Source organism: Ursus maritimus, unplaced genomic scaffold, assembly GCF_017311325.1.
Source record: "Ursus maritimus isolate PB19 unplaced genomic scaffold, ASM1731132v1 scaffold_8, whole genome shotgun sequence".
Taxonomy (NCBI): Eukaryota; Metazoa; Chordata; class Mammalia; order Carnivora; family Ursidae; genus Ursus; species Ursus maritimus.
Genome location: NW_024426996.1, coordinates 21,193,412 through 21,218,835, shown reverse-complemented (window position 1 = coordinate 21,218,835; position 25,424 = coordinate 21,193,412). Strand labels below are relative to the sequence as shown.

General features: G+C 43.5%; 1 protein-coding gene across 1 annotated transcript in view; it reads left to right on the top strand.

Annotated features, from left to right (window-relative positions):
• FRAS1 (Fraser extracellular matrix complex subunit 1) overlaps positions 1–25,424 on the top strand; it is a 416,963-nt gene that overhangs the window by 386,147 nt on the left and 5,392 nt on the right. Inside the window, exons 63-70 of the mRNA XM_040625321.1 lie at positions 312–544; positions 3,192–3,352; positions 5,327–5,541; positions 10,754–10,904; positions 12,335–12,442; positions 13,422–13,581; positions 17,430–17,546; positions 24,303–24,469. Coding sequence (XP_040481255.1) covers positions 312–544; positions 3,192–3,352; positions 5,327–5,541; positions 10,754–10,904; positions 12,335–12,442; positions 13,422–13,581; positions 17,430–17,546; positions 24,303–24,469 — 1,312 coding nt within the window. The remainder of the gene's footprint in view (positions 1–311; positions 545–3,191; positions 3,353–5,326; positions 5,542–10,753; positions 10,905–12,334; positions 12,443–13,421; positions 13,582–17,429; positions 17,547–24,302; positions 24,470–25,424) is intronic.

Here is a 25,424-nt window from a genome sequence, read left to right as displayed (position 1 = left end):
CAATACTATCACTGGTCACCGGCCATCTCCAGGCTCTCGCTGCAGTCTGTCTGCTTGTTCATTGTCTGACATGCTGCCTTAGGCTGTCCATACTCACTGCTCTGTCCCTGGCTCCTGGGAGAAAGTCATTAGTTTTGTGGTGGATGAATGAATAGATAGATGAGTGGATAGATGGATGGACAGAGAGATGATGGATGGTCTGCACAAATAACCCTGTACCAGAAGCTGGTCGTGTCATATCATCCGGAAGATACAGTGTAAGGAGCTGTTTAAGGAGTATCCACGTCTGAAGTACTTTTTTTTCCCGGTAGGTCCTGGATAGCATTTACTTCAGCCGGAGGTTCCACGTGCGTTGTGTGGCAAAGGCCGTAGACAAGGTGGGCCATGTGGGGACCCCCTTAAGGAGCAACATTGTTACCATTGGAACAGACAGTGCTATCTGCCACACCCCAGTGGTAGCCGGGACAGCCAGAGGCTTCCAGGCTCAGTCCTTCATCGCCACCTTGAAATACCTGGACGTCAAGCACAAGGAGCACCCAAACAGGTCAGGCAGGTGGTGCCGTCCACAATGCGGGGGCTCTGCTTTGTGTGTTTTCTGGGTGAGACAGATCAATGAGCGACGCTTCTGTAAGATAAGAATAGTGGTGATACATGCTTCAGAAAAAATTTAAATTCCTCAAAGGCCTCCTAAAATCCGGCCCCTGTCTGTCTTCTTAGCCTCATGTCCCTTGCCTCTCATTTTCACCTGCCCTTCTACCCACACAGAATCAAACTGAAATCAAATCCCCAGAGCTTCCAACTCTTCCATGTTGCATGCCTCCGCCATGCTGTCCCTCCTGACTGCAATACTCCCGGCCCCCTTCCACTTACTGTAGTTAAATCCTATTGTCCTACTGTACCTAGCTCATGACATCCCTTCTAGGAACTTCCCCATCATCTTTCCCAATTTAATTTGGAAGCTCCTCCTTCCGGCTCTCCTGGCACCCACGGTTGCCTCCTTTAGAGCATTATCCTCATTCATTCTGGCTGTCCCCACAGTAGAGGATGTGAGGGGGATCTGGCTGTGACATCTGTCACCCCACTGATCGCCAGGGTTGATTCGGCTGATCTGGCTGGCTAGGTGGGCGTCCCCTTCCTCCCTCACCACTCGAGGTGCGTCCCTCCCAAAGCTGCACGCTCGGTCGAAGAGGACGACCTTCCCCAAGAGAGGAGGACCATTCTTTGGTCCAGGGTATACAAGTAGCTGTGCTCCCTGCTAGAACCTGCAAACAAGCTCTCAAGGTCCCACAGTAGTTGGTGAGGGCAGGGACCATGATGATGATGATGGTGGTGATGATGATGAGGAGGATGATTTTTGGATCCCCTATCGTTGGGACGGTACTTCTTGGCACCTAAGAGATACTTGCTAAATATCTAGTGAACAGAGTAATAATACCATTTAAACTGAAAGTCACTGGACAGATGTGCTTTTATTTTTTCCGTGCTCCCATGATTTTGATGGAAGATAGATGCTTTCATATTTGCCAAGCAAAAAAGAATTCATGTGTATTATACATATTCATTAAACCTTGTGCTAATTGTACGTGTGCCTTTATGAGCAACTGAGTTCAGAGAAAGGGGTTCATTTGCATGGAGGAAAAAACAGATTTAAATATGGAGCCAAGAATATGCAAATTCTTTTTTCTAACAGAATGAGATTTACTTTTGTTAGAAAGCAGTAGCAGAAGTGCCCAGGGCACTACTGACCCCTTCCTAGCAAAAGAGACATCCTGTTCCTATTCCAAGGTTCTGATTCCTCTTAAAAATGTCTCTTGCGGGGTGCCTGGGTGGCTCAGTCATTAAGCATCTGCCTTCGGCTCAGGGCGTGATCCTGGAGTCCTGGGATTGAGCCCCACGTCAGGCTCTTTCGCTGGGAGCCTGCTTCCTCCTCTCCCACTCCCCCTGCCTGTGTTGTCTCTCTCTCTGTCAAATAAATAAATAAGATCTTTAAAAAAAAAAAGTCTCTTGGGCTTTTGTTCCAAGAAACAAGCTGTAAAAACTCAAAGGCACCCTCAGTCAACATGCTGAAAATTTAAACTTGTACAATGAAAATAATGCAGCCCATAAGTACATTCTGTTTTATCACAGTCTTAACCAATATTTATTAAGCTCCCGTTTTATTTAGAATTTTTACTACATGCTCTGGAGAAACAAAAGAAGTGAAGGCAGCGATCCTTGTCCTCATCGTGGGGACGCAAGATAAACAGAGTCTGAAAGCATACAAGAAATAGCAGCCAATATGAATAAGTTACAGATGTCCCAGTGCCAAGGCACCTAAGCTGAGAAACGTAGATGAGGGGAGAGCACACTGCAAATGGGGGCCAGTGAGGGCCTCCCACATTGCTGGAAATTGAAGGGGGAGAGGTGGGAGAAGTCTCAGTTAGGAGGAGACAGTAGGGGTAGTGGGATATGACTATTTTTTTATGGTGTTATCAGTATTCTATTTTTTATTTTTATTTATTTGTTTTTTAAAGATTTTATTTATTTATTTGACAGAGAGAGACACAACGAGACAGGGAACACAAGCAGGGGGAGTGGGAGAGGGAGAAGCAGGCTTCCCACTGAGTAGAGAGCCCGACGCAGGGGTCAATCCCAGGACCCCGGGATCATGACCTGAACCAAAGGCAGACGCCCAGCAACGAAGGCACCTAGGCGCCTCTTTCTAAGATATTGTCTTGGGTAGGAATATTGGCCTTGGAGTTTAAAGAGCTCAGTGATGTCATTTGGCACAAATACTTTAAAAAAATATGAGCGTCGGCCCTACCCAACCTCCCCCAGACACTCCCTGTGACAGAGAAGGGGAACGGCACCTCTATCAGTGACTTTGCTGTAACTCACAAGGAAACAAAGCTTCCATTAAAGCAAAAGAAAGCTTTAAAGTAATTTGTGGTTGTGATGTTATCTTTTCTTATTCGGAAGAAACAAATGTGATTCTTGATTGCTATCAGTTCTGAGCTGGAGGATCTCTCGGCGGGAGGGGTGGGGGACAACCCCACGTGTACATCATACCCTTGTGTTCTTACACGGGCAGCTTCAGGACAAAGAACGGGGAATTCTCTGGTGAAGGCAGAGTAAGTTACGAGGAAGAAATGTACCAGGTTAGCTGTTTCTAGCGTGCACCTAAACACTCTCTCTGCCCATTTTTGCCTCAGAATCCACATTTCCGTGCAGATCCCACACCAGGACGGAATGCTGCCCCTCATCTCCACCATGCCGCTGCACAACCTGCATTTTCTGTTGTCCGAGTCCATCTACAGACACCAGCACGTCTGCTCCAATCTCGTCACCACCCGCGACCTGAGAGGCATTTCAGGTGAGGGACGACTTCCGTGCTGACTATCCCGTTCCCGCCCAGCGCCGTGGCCCTGAGGGACACAGAGAAGTGAACTCTGCTTTCCTGTCTCCCGGTCCTCAAAATCTGCGTGATGAGGAGAGTTCCTTCCTTAGCAGGCATCCAGACATAGGCAGCTTAGACGGTGAAGTGAATAGGGAAAAACAAGGGCTTTGGAATCAAACCGACTCGGGTTCGAATCCCTTTTGCACTCTCTACGCAACTGAACAGAGATAGCTGGGCTTCCCCAAACCACTGCTTTCTTATCTATGACATGAGGATAACAGCTGATACCCATCAGGGTGAGGATTTAATTTGCGGACATGTTTAAAGCACCTGCCATGGTAGCTGTTGCTTCTTTCCCTCCCCCACAGTGAGCATGTTTGGGTCTGTGCCCTAAAATCTCCTTACTGCAGCCTCTTTCGAAAGCTAAAGTGCAGATGTCCCGTGTTGTAGGATGGGTTCTCGGGGAGCGGGAGCTGAGATGGAGTGGGGGGTGCAAGGTGTTTATTGGGGATCAGCATCCGCCAAAGGGAAGGAGAGGAAGCAGAATTGGGCAGAGGGGAAGGTCAGACTACAGTCCAGCACCGACCTGTAAAAGCCTCCACTGACTCTTGGGGGAGCTCTGGAGAGAGCCCGTCTGTCCCACTCACCCTACTTCCAGCCCCAACTGTCAGGCCTTTCTGTCGCACCTCACTCAGTCACCGATGGCCAGGGCCCCCGCAAGGGCAGCCTGAGGAGCCAACGTGCCCCGCGGACACAGGCCCGAAGTTGCTGACAGCCACAGAGGTGCGCCCCTGAGCTAGCCATAGCAGACATTTACTCTACAAAGACTCCTGTCCGTTTCCATTTACCTTAGCAAGTGCACATTAAATGCGTGTTCCCTCCCTTGACAACTGATGAATCATTTACCGGTGTTTTGGAAGATAGAAAAGCATTCATATGCTCTTTCATATTCATTAGGCATCACTTTAGGTAGTGATGGTCTTTATACAGTGGAGATTAGTTGAGTGTAAATTATTTGCAAGTCACCGAGCTACGCATGAAAGTATAACGGGTCCACGTCTGCAGCCGCTGAAAGAAACATACTCTGGTTATAGGCTGAAACTTTGTATGTCTTCCTACTTAAACACAATTAAATTCAAGACATGTTAACTGAGATCGCAGTCCTTTTGGGGGCAGAGGACCGGGTGCTGGTGTCAAACATTGTAAGAAATGCATCAACTCTTTCAGAATACTATAGTTGCTTTTAGTAGTATAAAGAATTTTAATCCTGATATTCTAAAATTGTATCTGTATTTAGCTCTCTGCTGCATTAAGGTCTTCCTTAATTTAGAACAGTTCAGTTGCTTGGCAGCATTTGATCCAATAATTTTTGCCCGTAGCAGGGAGGTTTAGTCAAGCATCATTAGCGAGCTATTTACTCATTAACACAAAATTAAGATTTTTTTTTTCCAAGAGTTCAAAAACCATAGGAGGGGAGGAGGAAGTCAGATGTTTGTTTATTGGCTTTACATAAAAGCTATCTAAAAAAAAAATCAGCCTAAAAAATAGCAATTCATCAACAAATTTTCCATATAGTAAATCTGTGTCTTCAAGGATTGACTGCAAAGCTTCAGTATGTTTTCTTTTCCAAGACACATGGGGCCACTGAGCTCTGACTCAGTTTATAGTACCATTTGCTCACCTTTTTTTCTGGGGTTCCCACAGTCTCTTAGAGGAGTCTGTGACCTTAGTCACTCTATTTAACCCATGGCAATGGGAAGTCTAGCTCCCCTCGCCTTCTCACCCAGTGTATTTTGGGAGCCCTGGGTTGCTTCCTAACAGTCTCAGAGTGAGAGTAGGCTACCTCAGTCTCACAAGGACACATCCCTTCTCCCCACTCAGCTCCTGAGCAGCCAGTGAGGGCCATGCCCAAGACTGAGTCACTCTTCCTTGTTCCTCCCTCCCGCACAGAGGCAGGGTTCCTGGACGACAGGGTCTATGACAGCACGGCCCTGGGGCCTGGTTACGACCGCCCCTTCCAATTTGACCCCAGCGTCCGGGAGCCTAAGACCATCCAGCTCTACAAACACCTGAACCTGAAGAGCTGCGTCTGGACCTTTGATGCCTATTACGACATGACCGAGTTGATTGACGTCTGCGGGGGGTCTGTCACTGCCGACTTCCAGGTGGGTGCTCCAGGGGCTTATTGGAAGGTGCGCGCACCTGAGTGCGCTTCTGTTAGCACCTTGCATCCAGCAGCCCCAAGAACTGGGATAGCCAAGGGAGTGTTCTTTAGAAGTCCCTTAGCAGCATGGTGGCTAAAGGGAGCCCCCCAAAGTCCGCTAAATCAATTAATTGGAAAGTTAATGTGGAAAATGTTATAATGAATGTGGAAAAATTTACTGTCTGGTGCAGCCATTTATGTAAGAATCTAATATTTACTTCTGTAGATATATGTGTTTTTTCCCTCTAGGTATATTTTGGAAAGCCAAAAGGATTTACATTTGATGGTAAGGTTATTACAAAGTAGATGGATTCTCTTCCACACTTGGGGAAGTAAGTCAAAATGAGGTGCACCCTTTCAGAAGACAAGTAGAGCACTCTCTTTTTAAGCATTATGGGGAAAGAAGTGTTTAAAACACCTTGATGTCCATACCTAGTCCAAACCTGTGCCAAACTGACAACCCTTGCAAAAATGGACACTTTTTAAGATTTATTTATTTGAGAGAGAGAGAGGGAGCACAAGTGAGGGGGAGGGGCAGAGAAAGAGGGAGAAGCAGACTCCCTGCTGAGCGGGGAGCTCTATGTGGGGCCCATCTCAGGACCCTGAGATCATAGCCTGAGCTCGACGCAGACACTTAACAGACTGAGCCACCCAGGCACCCCAATACTTTCTCAATAGTTATTAATCATTAGTGACAAAAGAAAATTTTAGTAAGAAGCCATCGTCCTAGGAGGGCAGTTATATCAAAGGGACTAGGCTAATACATCCTCATGGAAAATTCAATCTGAGGCAGATTCTACCCAATTATGAGCGGTTATCTGAATGGACCAAAAATGACGTTTGTTCTTCATTTCAGATCAGCTTTAACCACACTGAAAGAGGGACTTCTGGAGGCACTTAGTGTGATTATTTTGGGAACATGTCTTTGATTAAAATTTGTTTTGTTTCTTTTTTTTTTAATAATTTTTTATTATATTATGTTAGTCACCATACAATACATCCCTAGTTTTTGATGTAAAGTTCCATGATTCATTAGTTGTATATAACACCCAGTGCACCATGCAATACGTGCCCTCCTTACTCCCATCACCAGCCTATCCCATTCCCCCACCCCCCTCCCGTCTAAAGCCCGCAGTTTTTTCCCAGTGTCCATAGTCTGTCATGGTTCATTCCCCCTTCTGTTTACCCCCCCTTTCTTCTTCCCTTTCTTCTCCTACCGATCTTCCTACTTCTTATGTTCCATAAATGAGTGAAACCATATGATAATTGTCTTTCTCTGCTTGACTTATTTCACTTAGCATAATCTCCTCCAGTCCCGTCCATGTTGCTGCAAATGTTGAGAAATCATTCTTTTTGATGGCTGAGTAATATTCCATTGTATATATGGGACTTATCTTCTAATCCAGTCATCTGTTGAAGGGCATTCTCGGTCCTTCCACAATTTAGTATTGTGGACAATGCTGCTATGAACATTGGGGTGCATATGGCCTCTTCTTCACTACCCTGTATCTTTGGTAAATACCAGTAGTGCAATTGCTGGATCATAGAGTAGCTCAATTTTTAACTCTTTAAGGGACCTCCACACTGTTTTCCAGAGTGGCTGTACCAACTTGCATTCCCACCAACAATGTAAGAGGGATCCCTTTCTCCACATCCTCTCCAACATTTGTTGTTCCTGCCTCAGCAATTTTGCCACCACTGGCATAAGGTGGTATTCAGTGTGGTTTTGATGAATTTGATGGCTAATGATGTTGAACATTTTTTCATGGTCTGTTAGCCATTTGTATGTCTTCATTGAGAAAAGTGTCTGTTCATATCTTCTGCCCATTTTTGGATTTGTTTATTTGTTTCTGTGGTATGGTGGAGGATGTCTTTGTAGATCTTGGATACCAGTCTTTTATCTGTAATGTCATTTGCAAATATCATCTCCATTCTGTGGGCTGCCTCTTAGTTTTTTGACTGTTTCTTGGCCGTGCAAGGTTTTATCTTGAAGAAGTCCCACAAGTTCATTTTTTCTTTTGTTTCTCTTGCCTTTGATGTGTCATGAAAAAGTGCCGTGGGCCGATGTCAAAGAGGTTGCTGCCTATCTAGATTTTGATGGATTCCTGTCTCACATTGAGGTCTTTCATCCATTTGGAGTTTATCTTTTGTGTGGTGGTGAGAGAGTGGTCAAGTTTCATTCTTTTGCCGTAGCTGTCCAATTTTCCCAGCACCATTTATTGAAGAGACTGTCTTTTTTCCACTGGATGTTTTTTCCTGCTTTGTCAAAGATTAGTTGCCCATAGAACCATGGGTCCATTTCTGGGTTCTCTGTTCTCTTCCATGGTCTATGTGTCTGTTTTCGTGCCAGTACCATGCTGTCTTTGTGATCACAGCTTTGTAGTATAGCTTGAAATCCGGCAACATGATGCCCCCAGCTTTGTTTTTCCTTTTCAACAATTCCTTGGTGATTCGGGGCCTTTTCTGGTTCCACACAAATTTAGGGGCTGTTTGTTCCAGTTCTTTGAAAAATGTCATTGTTATTTTGATCGGGATAGCATTAAAAGTGTAGATTGCTCTGGGTAGCATGGACATTTTAACTATGTTAATTCTTCTGATCCATGAGCATGGAATATTTTCCCATCTTTTTGTGTCTTCTTCAATGTCTTTCAAGAGTGATTTGTAGTTTCTAGAATATAGGTCCTTTACGTCTCTGGTTAAGTTAATTCCGAGATAACATATGATTTTTGGTGCTATTGTAAATGGAATGGTATGTTTTGTTTCTTTGTAATGCCTCTCATTCTGTTTCACTCTCATTTCACATGCACTACTGCCCTCTACCGAAAGGAAAATTAAGGCTTTCTTAGGCCTACTTTCTGTTTCTGCAGTTGCATGACCTACATTCACTCCCCAAAATCCAAAGCTAAGTGATTGGTTCCTCCTCTGGCCTCTCAAAAATTAGTATTCTGTGTTTTCCATGCTTTTACTCTAATTACGTTTTTAGGTATCTTTGTTCAGAATGTGAGTCAAAATCTCAAAGACCAAGATTTCTCAATATATATGCCCCACTTGTTAAACCAACACAGAATAGACACACAAAAGTACTTCATTGCAGTCTGTTTCTTTAAAAATGGTTGAAACAGCTGGTATATGGTAGAAAGAATAGAGAACTTACAACCAAGCCCTAGTTCATATCTTTCCCTATCATAACTTCTCTGAATCTCATCTGAAATTGTAACCAATCATCTCAACTTGGGAAGGTACTTAGCACAGTATAGGTATATCGTAAATATTTGTCAAGGTTTAGGTGTTTTTTTTTAAGGATTAGTAAAAAGTATCATGAGGGCTAAAGGATAGAAAACAGAAACAGAGGAGGGAAAATTAATTTTTCTTATCAACTAAAGAATTATTGAGGTTCTAATATCAACAATTTTGAGATTAGGCCATGTGTTTTTAACAAAGCCTGTATATTAAAGGGGGAGAATATGGTGTGAGGTCCAGATAAAATCTGGAAATTTTCTAAAGAAAACAGAATAAGGCATTTCAAAAGATATTTGTTAATGCATATGTAATTAGCGGAGTCTTTTGAAAAACTTGGTATCAAACCTTGAATTTTTGATGCCATTGAATATAAAAAAATATTGTAGAAAATTAAAATGTTGATGTCCCAAATATTGATGAAACATTTGGCTCTTTTCCTGTTACCCATGGAAACACTTTACATTGTGTTTTAAAACAAAAGAAAAATGCAAGTTCCATAGTATATTATAGTATTTTACCATTGACAAAAATAAAATTTTTTCAAATTAAGCTTTTTTGTTATAAAAGGAATAATATGTTTACAGAGGAAAATATAAAATGAATAAATCAAGTCCCGCATTCATACACACGTATGCATGGAAACACTTTACATTGTGTTTTAAAACAAAAGAAAAACGCAAGTTCCATAGTATATTATAGTATTTTACCATTGACAAAAATAAAATTTTTTCAAATTAAGCTTTTTTGTTATAAAAGGAATAATATGTTTACAGAGGAAAATATAAAATGAATAAATCAAGTCCCGCATTCATACACACGTATGCACAGTTAGCTTCCCCATGAAAACTTCTGCTTGTATTTTGTTATCTTTCCATCCAGTTTTTGTTCATTGCATAGTAAAATAAAAATTTTTGAACCATTAATAGTGGTAACAGGAATCCCCTTAGAAGAAATATTCTCTTGGAAGTATGATATGCTGCCTTTTCAAAATTATTTCAGTGAGGCATTGTATGAGGTGGGAAATTACGCAAGCATATGCAGCTCTGAACTGTGTGTTGCTAAGTTTCCTAGATATGATATCCAAATCCCATGACCTCAGTTCCTGTTGCAAGAGATGTGACTACTCACTAAAACATCCAAGTCAGCCACATTCATCCCAAGGATCCAGACTTGGGCATCTTTCCAATTAGGGTTGATTCAGACTCTCCTACAGGTCACTGAAAAATGTGGTCAGTGAGAGACTATGTACTAATCCTTTGGGAATAACTGGGTATCTTCAACATCTTAGCCAAGTCTTCCAGCAATTGAACAGTGGAGGCAAAGCTCCTTCTCAGTCTTCAGAGTGTTTTTGTTCAAATGTCACCTCCTCAGAGAAGCCTTCCCAGATCACCATATATGAAGAAGCATCCTGGACACTTCCCATTCTTTTCCTTATTTTTTAAATGTATGCATTGCCTCACTAAACTGTATGTTCCATAAGGGCAACGATTTGGGTTCTTTCCAGTGTTGAGGGAGAAGCTCAGTCTGGTGCATAGACACCTAGCACAGTCGTGGGCACTTGGTTAATAATTATTAAATGAGGGACACCTGGGTGGCTCAGTCGGTTAAGCATCTGCCTTCGGCTCAGGTCATGATCCCAGGGTCCTGGGATCGAGTTCTGCATCGGGCTCCTTGCTCAGTGGGGAGACTGCTTCTCTCTCTGCCTGCCGCTCCCCCTGCCTGTGTTCTTTCCCTCCTCTGACAAATAAGTAAATAGATAGATAGATAGATAGATAGATAGATAGATAAAATCTTTTTTTAAAAATTTAAAAAAATAATTATTGAATGAGTCAGTGACTAAATGAGGGAGTAAAAATCGAACTGAGATGTCATAACCATATGCCTTTTCATCCAGGAAAGAAATAACCCTCTGTGTGCACCATTTATGTTGGCAGGTGAGAGACTCTGCTCAGTCATTCCTGACCGTTCACGTGCCTCTCTATGTGTCCTACATCTATGTGACAGCCCCCAGAGGCTGGGCCTCTTTGGAGCACCACACCGAAATGGAGTTTTCCTTCTTCTATGACACTGTTCTCTGGAGAACAGGTATACCCACTGACATCTTAACTATCCCTACTCTATATTCAAGCAAGATTAAGACAAAGTAATAGTGACTTTTAACAGGAGCTCCATTCTTCATCCCGTTGTCCTATATACAGTCAAAGGAGGGCTGCCACTCTAGGCCAAATGAATAAAGTGAACTAGGTTGCTCTTAATATATATTTCCTTTTCCACGCACCTGATTTGAAGACGTTTTTGCTCCTTAAATGCCACGAATCACACCATTTTTAACTAGGAGCAAATGAACATGATTTTACTCCAGAAGGATACCTCTGAACCCCTAATGGGCAGTATAGGAACCCATCTGTCACTCGCCATCCTCCACTCTGGGTCCCTAGCTTTCCAGATTGAGTTTTTCATCCCTGGAGGCCTTCCAGCATCAGCATATATGGACATGGTTCTTCTCAGGCACCACAGATCTATGTATTAGTGACAGCCCCTCAGGTAAGAGCTCACAGCTTCCTCCTGTCTCCCCCAAGCCGCCTTGTCCCACTGCTACCACATGATGCCCCAAACTCATCTCCCCTTCTGCTGCTCCCGTTCTCCCTGTCAGCATCCCTGGAAGTGATTTACCCGATCTGAGCGACTAAGCAGCTACAGGAGTGTTCTTTAGACAGAGCTTCATCTCTGGTAATGGAAAGTACAGTCCTTTCTTCTGTTGAATGCTTTGAACTCAAACCATTTGTTTTATATTTCTCATAGGAAAATAACTTCAGGAAGTTTTCACCCTCTGGGTCCGATAATTTCTTGAGCTTTGGGATTCTTTTTAAATGTTGTTTTTGCCCCTCCTTTGGTTACCCTTTGGTATTGGATCATACTGAACTCATTGGGCATCATGGTTGTAATTATCCTCCTGAAAGCCATGGTTTCCTTATGTCATGCCATATCTGGCTGGCCTTCTACAAGCTAATCTTGAATCATGCATTGGTCTGAATATAAAATGTAGCCACCAGGACATTGCTTATGTTCTGTTGAGTCATGAAAGGTGTCCTTGTGAAGAAAAGCAAACAGAGTCTGATGCAGATGCACTGTCATCACATGTTGCTGTGAAGTGGATGGTAAGAAATTTAAGGACCAATATTTTCGAGCAATGGGCTAGGGCCCTGACTCTGGCTAAGTGGCATTTTCAGGTATGAAGAAACTATATCAAGGAGAATGGAACTGTAACAAAAAACAAACAAACAAAAAACAAGACCAAAAAACCAGTAGAATGAACTGTCATACAGTTTTAATTGGCAAATATGTCTAAATAGATACTATGCTCATATGAGTATATAAATTTTTCTTAACTTACATTCAAATTACTGTGCAGCTCTACTTAGAGGTATCACTGGGACAACTCACATGTAGGTTACTATCTGGGAGACCTTCTCCATGCCCTAACTTGGATGTTTTGTGTATGATTGCCTGCTCAGGAATCCAGACAGACAGTGTGCTCTCTGCAAGGCTTCAGATAATAAGAATCTACATTCGAGAGGATGGCCGTCTCGTCATTGAATTCAAGACCCATGCCAAATTCAGAGGTAATATCAGTGTAGTTTTTCCCCCAATGTTTTATTAAGAAACATTACGAATATAGACAAAAGGCAAAAGACTAGAACAATGAAAAACAAAGTCAACACTTGTTTACATTTTGCCATATATGTACGCATCCATACTTATATGCATACCCATTTTTTGTACCACATTTGAAAACAAGTTGCAGACTTCATGTCAAGTTACCTGAAATATTTCAGTGGACATCTGAGAACAAAGGCATTCTCTTACATGTCACAATGGTGTCACTACATCTAAGATATTTCAGATTGATCCAATAATATCTAGTCCCTGTTCACAGTCACTCTATTGTCCTACAAATGTCATTTCCAGTTGTTTTTATATTGTTTTATATTTATTTTATATCTGTTTATATAAAAGGAAAGTGGATCCAATCAATATTACATATTACATTCTGGCTGTTGTATTTTCTTAGTCTCTCAGTCTAGGAGTCTCTCTACTTTTAGTTATTCACGACACTATATGACTGCAGTTTGAAAGAGCAGAAGTGTCCTGCTGAGCGACCTTTACCTTTTCAATGATGTTTTCAATTGTTTCTTTCTACCCAGGACTTGAGCGGCTTTAAATGTAATTTTTTTTTATCTGAAACTGATATTTCTGTTTATAAACTACCAAGACTTTTCTGCCTCTAAGAAACACGTTTTTTGAAATTCAAAGCTAAGTGTAGGGCCCCTGTTGTTATGAATATGCCCCACCATTTTCACAAGGAACATTCGTGTTGTTTATAAATGTATATGCATAATGACCATCCTGAGTAGGCTGATAGACTGGGGTGAGATGCCATGCTGTCCAGCCAGGGTGGAATATAGTCTAAGGTGTGAGAGGGTAGGTATAACCTTAGTTGTTTGGTAGAAGAATATTAATTTGGTACTAAGGCTTTATAGGGAATTCATCTCACGTACGATAAAACTTACAAATAAGTGTGTGTGTTTCCCCTTGAAATAGGACAGTTCGTGATGGAGCACCACACCCTCCCTGATGTGAAATCATTCATACTGACTCCAGACCACTTAGGAGGCATTGAATTTGACCTGCAGCTACTGTGGAGTGCTCAGACTTTTGATTCTCCCTATCAACTCTGGAGAGCCACAAGCTCTTATAACAGGTGAGTAGAGGATGGGGGTGTTTGGGGGAGATCTGAAATGATCTCAGTCTCTTTCAGAGGCTTGGAAATATGGCTTTCTTTTTTTTTTTTTTGCAAAAGTTGGATTTCCGTTTTAAAGGGGGAGTAGAAATAACCCTCTGACAAATAGAGAAAGAAACTAGGTAAGTCAGATCAGCTTGTGCTGTGTGAACGAGGAAGTAGTTACCCTTATTACAAGGATAAGACTGAGAAGGCTGCGTATCACTTCTACTCACATCCTATTGGCGAGAATTTGGTCACATGACACATCTCCCTACGAGGGAAGCTGGGAAATATGTCTAGTTAAAACCTTAGTGGGGCGCCTGGGCGGCTCAGTCGCTTAAGCAGCCTCCGTTTCAGCTTAGGTCATGATCTCAGGGTCGTGAGGTTGAGCCCTGCATCAGGCTCCACGCACAGCACAGACTCTGCTTGAGATTCTCTCCCTCTCCCTCTGCTCCCCCTCCACTCACGTTCTCTCTCTGTCTTTCTCTCCCTCTCTAAAATAAATAAGTAAATAAAATCATTAAAAAAAAAAACCTTAGTGTAATAAAAAAATTTCAATCTAATCACTACAATCAGTTCAAAATCCAGTATTTTGGTTATCAAGTCGAGATGTCACCCTTATGGCCCAATCTTCTATAAAATAAATAATAAGATTTCTTTCTCTACCACACCCAAAATAGAGGTAGAATAGGAATTGGTTAAATACTTAAAATATCTCATTTGTAAAGGGGAAAAATAGGAGAAACACAAAACTATTACCATAAAAAGGATAATGAGGCAACCAGGAGTCCGTCATAAATATTATTATCCTCATTTTATAGATCATGAAATTAAGATTGGTATTTAGCATGAAATTCTTGTTCCAGCTTTATAGTTAAGAAGTAGCAGGTTGTCTTAAGGATCATTTTCAAAAACACTTCTTTAATTGTGAATTTTAGGTTTTATATCAGGTATTTTTTTAAATAATGATTCCTTTGAAATCAATGTGTAATCTTCAAAGGCTATGCTTCTTAGAAGCTCATGAGATTATACACATACTTTGTCCTAATTTATAGACATGGCAACTGTCCTCTTTAAGTCCTCCGCTGACTCCCCACTGCCTACTGGATGAAGTTCAAATTCTTTACTCAAAGCCTATACCCTCCCCTCTAGCCTTATCTCAAACCCAGCCTTCTGAACCACTTTAAATATCTCACCAGCCCCTGAACCCAGCAGCCCATCTGTACCTCCATGCCCTTGTAATTCCCTCTGCCCTTCCTGCTCTTTCTCTCTTGCAGACCTTGAACTCCTCTGAGCCCCAGCTCAAAGGATACTCAGATACTGACCCATCTGTGATACCTTTCCTGACTCCCCATACGGTGCTAGAAACCCCTCCTCCTCTTCCCACTTTGTCCCAGCTTCTACTGGAACATGGCTCCTTATATTACATGCTCTAAGTAGAGTCCCATTTTCCACTAGCTTGTGAACTCCCCGAGGGTAAAGCCATGTCTGATTGATCTTGAGTCCCCAGAGCTGCAGGTTTTAGCACATGTTAGGTCCTGAATAAACATCCTTTAGGAGCTTATGTTTGAGAAAAAGAGATAAAAATATATAGAGAAATGGCAAAGAGTAGAGCAACATCCAGCATGCTGTGCTATGTGCGCTGTGAGAGGCATGGAACGTGAGACCATAGCTGTTCAGGGAGGGCTGGGAGCTGTACAAGGCTTCCCAGAGGAGGTGGGCCAGCTCGTGCTCCATGTTGCAATATGAGAAATGTCTAGTTCGCAGAAAGGAGAGGAGGAGACCTAGAGAATTAAAAACCTGCATCTAGGGCCTTGTTTGGCATATTTGCAGGGATAGTGAGGAAATGGACCTAACTCATATGTAGGGATGAGAAAAGTAAGACTGTGGGCTTGGCAAGCATATACTTTGTCCTACATTCATTTGTTCAACAAATATTTATTGAGCATTTACTGTGTGTTAGGGAAGGTTCTGGGCACTTGGATACATCCGCGAACAAAATAAAGATCCACACAGCATTTACAGTAAAGTAAGAAGACACAAAAAAGTGGCCAAGTATAGCAGAACATGTCAGAAGGTGGGGGAGTGCCATTGAAAAATAAAGATTTAGAGGAGGCTGTAAGGGGAATCAGGAGTGGGGGGACATTGTGATTTCATTTAGGATGTTCAAAGTAGGCCTCATGAAGAAGGTACATTTGAGTAAATACTTGAAGGAGGTGAGGGAGTTCGCTGGCAGGGTTCCTGAGTTGGCAGCATGTCTCACATCCTGGGGAATTGCAAGGAGGCTGGTGTAACTGGAGTGGAGTGAGCAAGGAGGAGGAGGATGGGTGACAAGCTCAAAGAAGTAGGGGGATGGGGTGGGGCCACCACGGGAGGCCTTGCAGTCCGGTGCTTGGACTTTGACATTTACCCTAGAGCCACAGCAGGGTTTGAGCGGAGGAGTGGCATAATCTGGCCTGTTTGAAAGCAAGGGTTCTGGCATGGACAGTTCTGCCTGAGTAAGTATTTCTATTAATTATGGGTTACTATTCACATTATGCATGTCAATTTTCATGTAATTCAAATATGAAGTACAAGGTCTCATCTCCTGCTGGCCCAAGGTTTAGAGGAAGAGAGAGATCATGGAGGAAAACAGCAGACATATGGCCTGTCAGACAGGAAGGGGCTTAGAAACTCAGCCCTGAAAGTTTGCATGGTTTGTCAAAAATAGTGGTGGAAAAGTCAGGTTTAGACCATCTTGCAGTTTCCAGCTTCTGCCAGCCCACTAAAATGACCCCAGGATGTGTCATACAAGGTTTATTTGTTTATTTTTCTAACCAAATCTTTGCTATCACTTTATGAATAAATAGATAAATACAAAAGGAATGGTCAAAAAACAAACACAGCAAATATGAGCACTGTCACAGATTGCTCACAACAGTTATAATTAAGATTCATAACCCTGCACTCTTCATTCAGTGGATGGCAGCCTCCCAAGACCCTTGGAGAATCTTCCTGAAGTCTCTGGCTGGCTGGCTGTCTTCCAGGCAGCCTGCCAGGGCTGGGGCTGCTACTCCATGACAAGTGTGGGAAATGAAGTAGGAGAGGGGACAAGGCTCCCTGCTCTTGGTGTCATAACCGACAGCGTTCTGTCATCCACCACAAACAGGGAAGTTTGCAGCGCTGAGTCTCCTAAGAGAAGAGAACAGAGTTCTGTGATCCACCGCAAACAGGGAAGTTTGCAGCGCTGAGTCTCCTAAGAGAAGAGAGATTGTTCTTCAACTCTGTGAAGGGCTGAGCCTGTAGTTTGGAAGAGGAGCCCGGAAACTGAATGCTAAGGAAATGGGGGTGCAGGCATTCTCTGGAGTAGGCTGTCCTGTAACCCTGAGGCCTTTGCCACCACTTCTGTCAGAGCAGCCGCTGACGTGTCCACATCTTAATCTTTTGCAGTTGAGAACGTGTTGAACAGGGGGTCCATCAACAAGAAACACTAAACGGAAATTGTCAAACAAGTTTCTTGGAAATCTAAAGGAAGTGGCCAGTTCTGTTTTATCTTCACTTGAACCTTTTGGGTTTTTGTAAACAATATGCCTTTCTCAGCTTTTCCATGAAAAGGACTGGAATAGGTTAAAGGCAAGTCGCTGTGTTGAACACCTCTGGATACTACCCTGACAGTTAAAATAACCAGTGATGGATTTCTGAAGATTGTGTCTGCAGACTCAGAAAGGCGGTGGGTGCTGAGCACAAACACCGTCTGAACAGTGTTTAAGGAAGTCAGCGTGTTTCTGGGTGAGTAAGCAATCTATGCGATGTCCGCTCTGACCGCAGTGTGCTCTGCCCGTTTCCAGGAAGGACTACTCGGGGGAGTACACCATCTACCTGATCCCGTGCACCGTGCAGCCCACGCAGCCGTGGGCAGACCCCGGAGAGAAGCCTCTGGCCTGCACTGCGCATGCCCCGGAAAGGTAGGGCACTACGGCAGATCCTCATGGTCTGTAAATTCTCCTACTCGCCAAAATGTATTTGTAACTGCAAGATCAGCTCTGGGGATGCCTTCGTGGTCATTCGCTGACGTGCAGACTGGCAAAATGTTGAGTCACCCGACACACACAGCCCCGGCTCAGGTCAAGCAAGGCAACACCCTACCTCCTTCTTTCAGCTTTCATACTATAAACAAGTATCCTTTTCATGGTCTGTGTATGCCCTGGTTTTCACATTTTTGTGCTTTTGTATTGGTGATTTCGCCGTTTATGACGGCTCCCAAGCCTAGTGCTGAGGTGCGGCCTGATGGTCCTGCGTCCGAGAACCCTGTGACGGGCCGTAGGTCAGATAGACTTTCTGGGGCATCGGTTTTAAGTGCTGTTGCCACGAGTTCTATGCTAACAAATTAACAGCATATTAAATAAGGTGATTTATACAGAAACGTGCATGAAACAGGGCTAGGTATTGGTCCGTCGGTGAAAATGTTGTGACCAGAGGCTGCAGGAGCTCTACCCTGTGTTTCCCCGAGGAGCAGTGAGTCAGCAGTCACTGACGCAGTGGTCACTGGGACTTTATAGAACATACTTCCCAGAGTAACAAGAGTCGACCCTACAGCAGCCGGTACCCACCTCAGACCTGAGACTGCCCACGTTGCTCCATATGTTCACTCATCCAGCCCGTGTTAATTCAGCTCTTACCGTGTGCTTGGCTCTGGTCTGGCATGGAGATTATAGCAGAGGATTAAAAGGAACCTCTGCTCTCAGGCAGCGTATAGTCTAGCGCCATCTTTCTAGGAGCTGGGCAACGTGGAAAGGATGTTGAGGACGGAATCTGACATTATCATAAAGAAGATAATTTGGAATGTGACGTTCAAATTAAGAAACTAAGAATGGGCCATTGGATTTGGCGATTGAGACGTGGTTGATGATCTTGACAAAGGGCAGGCTCGGTGGACTGAGGGGCTGAAGCCTGATCAGACCACGAGAGACAAAGGAGAGAAAGTAGAGACAACAGGGATAAACTGTGCCTAAGGTGTTTTATTACAAAGGGTATCAGAGGAAAGGGACAGTAGCTAGAAACAGATACAAAGTCAGAAGAGGTCTTATTTGTGTTTTAGACTGGGAAGTATTTCAGGATGTTCATAGGCTGGTGGGAGTAGCCCTATTGGTCTCTTAGGTAAAATTTTTTTTTTTAAAGATTTTATTTATTTATTCGACAGAGATAGAGACAGCCAGCGAGAGAGGGAACACAAGCAGGGGCAGTGGGAGAGGAAGAAGCAGGCTCACAGCGGAGGAGCCTGATGTGGGGCTCGATCCCATAACGCCGGGATCACGCCCTGAGCCGAAGGCAGACGCTTAACCGCTGTGCCACCCAGGCGCCCTCTTAGGTAAAATTTAATGTTGCGGCAGAACAAGGGAAAGTCTACAGAGCCAAGCCTTTGAGTAGGGTGGGGATAGATCCAGGGCGAGAGGGGAAGGGCCAGCCTTCACTAGAAGCCCAGAGCCTTCATCCAGTGAAAGAGGAAGGCATGTGGAGTGCTGGGATGGAGACGAGGGGAGAATTGGTACATTGCGAGGACGGGGATGACGAAGAATCTGATTAAATCTGTTTTCTCCATAAAATGAGAAGCTAAGCATCAACTGGAAGTGAGGAACACTGAGGTTTGAGAAGAGAGGAGGAAGTGAGGCCGTCATCTCAGAGTGGGCAAGTGGGTGTGCTGGAAGGTGACCGATAGCAGCGGATAGAGCAGTGCTGAGAGCCCGTTGAGTTGTTTTAAAATTGCCCTATCATTGACAATAAGATAAACTGTGCATATTTAAGGTAGATACAATTTGATAAATTCTGACATATGTATACACCCATGAAATCATCACGACTAACATAGCGAATATATCCATTTCCTCCAAAAGTTTCCTCATGCCCCTTGGCAACCCCTCCCTCCTACCCCACCCTAGCCCACCCCTTTCTCCAGGGTCCATGATCTGCCTCCTGTCACTACAGATGAGTTTGCAATTTCTAGAAATTTATGTAAATGGCATCAGCGAGTATGCATTCTCCTCTGACTTCTTTCACGCGGCACGATTATTTTCATGCATTCTGGTTGTGCGTAACAGCGGTTTGTTCCCGTTATTGATGGATTGAATTCCGTGGTACAGATATACTGCGGTTTATCAGCTCATCAGTTCGTGGACATTTGGGTTGTTTCCAGTTTATGGCTATGAGAAATAAAGCTGCTATGAACATATATGTACAAGCCTTTACACGGACATATGCTTTCTATTTTCTTGTATAAATGCTTAGGAATAGAATGGCTGGATCATATGATAGATATATGCTTAACTTTTTAAGAAACTGCCAAACTGTTTTCTGAAGTGTTTGTTATGTGTAACAGCATGTGTACCTTCCCGCCATGAGTGTATTCGTGTTCCAGTTCCTGGTCAAAGTGGTCAGGGAGGGCCTGTGTGATTAGAGAATTAATGAGCAGAAGTAACAGAAGGGCTGAGCTGGGAAGTCAGGAGGGGGTAGTTAGAGAGTGAAATGCTGTGAAATGAGATTTGGGGAGGTGGCGCATAGTAGGACTGGGAAACATGAGTGGTCACGGTGGGGTGGACAGCAAGCTCTTTGGAGGTGAAGATATCAAGGAACTGAGAGCTGAAGGATATTAGATGATTCATCCATGTGAATGTTGAACTCACCAAGATGGATGTCAGCTAAGTGAGGGGGAGAAAGTGACCAGGAAAACGATAGTTGGCGGCACTAAGGAGGAACAGAGGGCAAATAATCAGGTAGATATGCTGGGAGCTTTGTATTCACCTATTCAATGTTTTAAATTATGAATATTATTTTAGAAAGAAGAGCCTATATAATGCCTATATAAAACTTCGAGTAATAGAACATTATCTAGTAGGAATTGCAACTGCATGAGTATCTCTTGGGCTGGGCTACTGAGTAGTAATAACTAATGATCGTGTATGGAGAGCGTACGGTGTGGGAGACCTTTACCCATCTCTTAACATTTACTTCTCACCATAGTGTTCTCCCACGAAATTGACACCGTTATTTCCATTTTATCACCAGTGAAAGTTGGAGTCAAAGGGAAAAAAAACAACTAGAGCATTCCCAGTACCTTTTAAATACCCTGAGTCCCCCTCCGGTTGCACGCGGGTAACCACTAGACTGATCCTTTACTTGTTGTCCCTTGTTTGATTCATGGCTTACCTCATATTCACTTCTGCATGCTTTTGCATGTTTTCGAGCGATATAAAAATGTCCTACTGCACAAATTCTCTCTGCAACTTTTCTTTTTTGCTCACTGAATCACTTCTTGATTCATAAGTGTATCCACATTTGTGTTGATTCACGTAGCTGTGGTTTGTGCTTCTCTGCCTCAAGGTCTTCATTGTGGGAATAGTCCACAATTTATTTGACCGTTCTGCTTGGCGTGTAATTCCACATTCTACTGTGAAGAGTACTGTATGTGTCTCTGAGCGTACATATGTAAGAAGAGTTTCTCCAGGGTAGCTGCCAGACTTTTTTTTAAAAGTCTTTTGCCATTTGAAAATGGCGAACAGGAGCAAAGAAGACACCAACCCACCTCCACCCCTGGTGCTGAGGGTGTGGGAGGCCGCAGAGGGAAGAGTGTTGTTGAGTCAGTGTACTGAGGCTTCAGAGTTGGAAATCTTTGCCTCACACCAGGGAGATCGTTACTTGTGGGGTCCCTGTTATTCCCAGGGTGACTTTCCATAGGGCCTAACCTTGCTTTTGACCGTCTGTACGGCTCCACAGGAATGCAATGGAACTGCAACACAAAAAATAACCACGACTGACTCGGGGAATTTGGACTTAATTCAAAAGAATTGTGTCTCCTATAATGCCTGTTTTGTGAGGTCTGTCAGACCTTCTAACCTTATAAATCACCATCATCGGCTCCTTCCATTATTTGTTCTATTTAATCAGTAAATACTTATTGGGTATCTTAGGTGTCAGGCACTATGTGGAATCTGGTAATACCAGTATCAACAAGAAAAACCTGTTTTGCTGAGTCCGCTAAATGAGCTCTTGGTGCAAACAGTGGTTACCTGGAAGTTGTCAGCCCGAGCTTGTGTAGGTTGCTCCTACATCAAGTTCCTCCTGCACCCCGGCCCTCTCTAATCCACCCACTGGAGCACTTCCAGTTAAAAGTAAGCAATGGTCAGAGGGACTCTGTTGCAAGTGTAGAGCGTTGAAATTATCACTCATGCATTATTCTTCAACAAATGTATGTCAGAAGCTTGGTCAGCAATGAAGATACAGCAGTGAGCAACTAGATATGGGTTGTGATTCTATGGAACCTGTAATGGATGAAGCAGACTTCGACCCAGTTTACATTTAAAGTCGCTTTATTTAAATAAAATGTCAAATCATGATAAGTACTGTGAAAGAAAAGTGCAGGGTATAGTGAGAACAAATGATAAGGGGCACCTGGGTGGCTCAGTTGGTTAAGCATCTGATTCTTGATGTCAGCTCAGGTCATGATCTCAGGGTTGTGAGATCGAGCCCCATGTCTGCTTAAGACTCTCTATCCCTTTCCCCCCTCCCTTGCTCTCTCTTTCTCTCTCTTTCTCTCTCTCAAATAAATTAATTAATGAAATCTAAAGAAGAGAGAGAGAGAACAAATGATAAGGGGTCTGACCTAGCCTGGAGGGAAAGAGAAAGAAGGTGAACTTTCCAGATACTGTGGTGTTTGAGTTGAGATCTGGAGGATAAATAAGAGTTAACTAGGCAAAGAAAAGCAGGCAGGGGAGGAGTGTTCCTGCAGAATGTCCAGCAACGTCAGTGTCAGGAAACTTCAAATTCATTATCACTAATCTCAAGTCGACCTTCAGGTCTTCCCAGCAGAAAAGAAAACAGTTCCCTAAGCAATGGCTTCACTCTCTCACTCTTCTTAACTATTTTATTGCTTTCCGCTCAAATTGCTGTATCTCCCCCGTCCTCACCCTCAGCCAATTATCTTGTGTCCTTTTTCACAGAGGAAACAGAAGAAATCTGAAGAGAACTCACCCAAGCTCCTACCATCATATCTACCCACCCCCTGCATCTGCACGTACATAGCTGTCCATAGGAAGGAACATTCCTGGCTCCTATTCCAAGCCAGCCACCCCACTGTGCACTGAATCCCAAATCCTCTCATCCACTTTATAAAGAGCATTCTCCTCTGTGAAACACTCCAATCAGCATTAAAAACATGTAATTTCTCCCATCTTTAAAAAAAGTCCTTTCTTGACTCCATTTCTCCCCACACACACATTTTCTCCTTCCTTGTATTCAAGTTACCCCTCAAGAGTTGCCTAGACTTGCAATTTCCAGTTTAGCACCTTCTGTTATCTCTTGAGTCCAATGCCGTGAGGCTTCTGCTCTCATCCCTTAACCTAGCCTGATCTTGTCAAGGTCACCAATGACTGTGTCTTACTAGAACCAGGGGTTGAGTCTCATCTTTATTTTTGCGACGGCTTTACAACAGTTAACAGTTGTTCAGTCTCCTCCTTGGACCACTTTCTTCAACTCAGCGGCAGTGTCATGCTCTGTAGGCTTTTCTTCTACCCACCGGCTTTTCCTCACCATTTGCTCTGCTGGTTCCTCCTCTTTTCCATTGCCTTTGAATTTGGAGCACCCTAAATGCCGTGCTAGAACTGTCTCTTCTCTCTCTGTTTTCACATGGTGGTCTCATTCGTCATTCGTTCTCAAGGTTTGAAATACAAAGGAGCACCTTCAGCCCAGGGCTCACCTCTCACACCCAGACTTGTGCATCAGATTGACTGCTCTGTCTCTCCACCCGGCTCTGATGTAGGCCTCCCGAGCTGAACATGCCTGTCACTGAATCCCTCCTCTTCCTCCACCAAATCTAGTCCTCCCACAGTTTTCCCATTTCAGGTAAGGGTAGCTCCATCCTCCTAGTTTTCCTCTCACTGAGGCCTTCCGTGGCCGCCATATTAAAAATTTTCAGCTGAACCTCTTCCTAGCATTCCCTTTCTCTGCCTCGTATTTCTCTTCATCACCTGTTTCCTTCTCGTGTACTATATGTTTTTGAACTTATTTTATTAACTGACTCCCTATTGGAACGTATTGTCCCTGATGCATATGTTTTTCTGCTTTGTTCAAAGATGAATTCCCATTACTAGAACAATGTCTATCATGTAATAAAAGCACAGTGAATATTTGCTGAATAGTGAGTCCCAAGGCAGTAGAAATATGGAGTAGAGAACATGTCGAGAGACCTAAAGAAGGCCAGTCTGGCTGGAGGAGCCCTTATGTGCCAGAGGCTGGGAAGAAAATAGCAAATTCAAAAGACCAAGAAAGAAGGCCAGGGAGGAGTAAGGAGTGAGGCAAGAGAGTATTTGTTTAACAATGTCTTGAAGAATGGGACATAGCATAAATACATTTGGATCTGGTTGAAAGAGTCATAGGGCAGGCAGATCTGGGAAGGAGAAGTCTAGGCAGGGCACCATGGCAATGAGCCCTTCAGCAATCAAAGAGCACCCTTGGGGACCTTCAGAATGAAAAGGCTAGGACAAGCAAAGAGTACAATAGAGTTCTAAAGATGAATTAGATTATTTCTCCCACACACATCTCTTTATCAGTGATTATTTAGCACCTGCAACAAAGCACTGTTCAGAATCCTGAGAAGGGTGGGAAGGGAGGACAGCGCGAAGTTTACAAAGTTGACCCTGCTCTCAAGGAGCTCTTGTTTCTCCTGCATTTAGATTCCTGATCCCCATTGCATTCCAGCAGACCAACCGCCCTGTACCAGTTGTGTATTCGCTCAACACTGAATTTCAGCTCTGCAATAATGAGAAGGTGTTCCTGATGGATCCCAATACATCTGATATGTCACTGGCAGAAATGGATTACAAAGGGGCCTTCTCAAAAGGTAAGTTGTTTCGTTCGCCTGCAGAAAGAGACTCCGGCTGGGCTTGAGATGCTTTAGGACAGGTCTCTGGACTAGCATCTCTGCTCATTGGCTTTCAGGCAATCTGCAGTGAAGATTCCCCTGCGCTTGGTTCTAGGACAGTCAAGGTTTAGTCAAGGAACAGACCCATATCCTTCCTTCAAGTTGTATCAAAATAAGATCACATATTTGGTACTATAATGATGGGTAGTGTGGTACTATGGAAAAACACTGGTCTGAGTGGTAAGAAGACTAGGGTTTCCAACCAGATTCTAACAAGCTGTCTGACTTTGAGTAAGTTGCTTTATCTCTCAGTTACTCAGAGAAAGATTGCAACATGACCCTCACTACCTACCAGCCTCAGGGTTGCCAAATGTCTATGTATTCTCCATCACACTTTCTCTACTAAAAATGGTTCCTCTGCCCCCTCCTTGCCCCAGATGGGATTTCCTTGACATTTCAAAAGGATAGCCCTTTCTTCTCCTTCAGGTCTCTACTTAACTGTTAACAGCCTCAAAGAGGCTTTCCCTGACCACACCAGACAATTGAACATAGACCTCCATATTTTTCACTTTCACAGAACATATTCATTTTTATAGTACTTCTCACAATTTTTAACATTGCATAATATATATTACATACTTACTTACTTGTTGCCTATTTCTACCACTAGACAATGAGTTCCACAGGAGTAGAGATTGTGATCAGATATAAAATTTGCACGCCAGATCATCAGTGCCTTGGTGCTCAATAAATACTGATTGATTGAATAAACAAATTAGTCAATTATCTGCCTTTCTTCTCTCAATGGCCCCTTCTGCCTTTTTCTTACTTTTAACCTTCTCTTCCTATCTGAGTTTTTTCTCTCATCCTAAAAACACACTCAAGTCCTGCCCATAGCAGAAAAAACAAAGCATCCCTCAGCCCTAACTCCCCT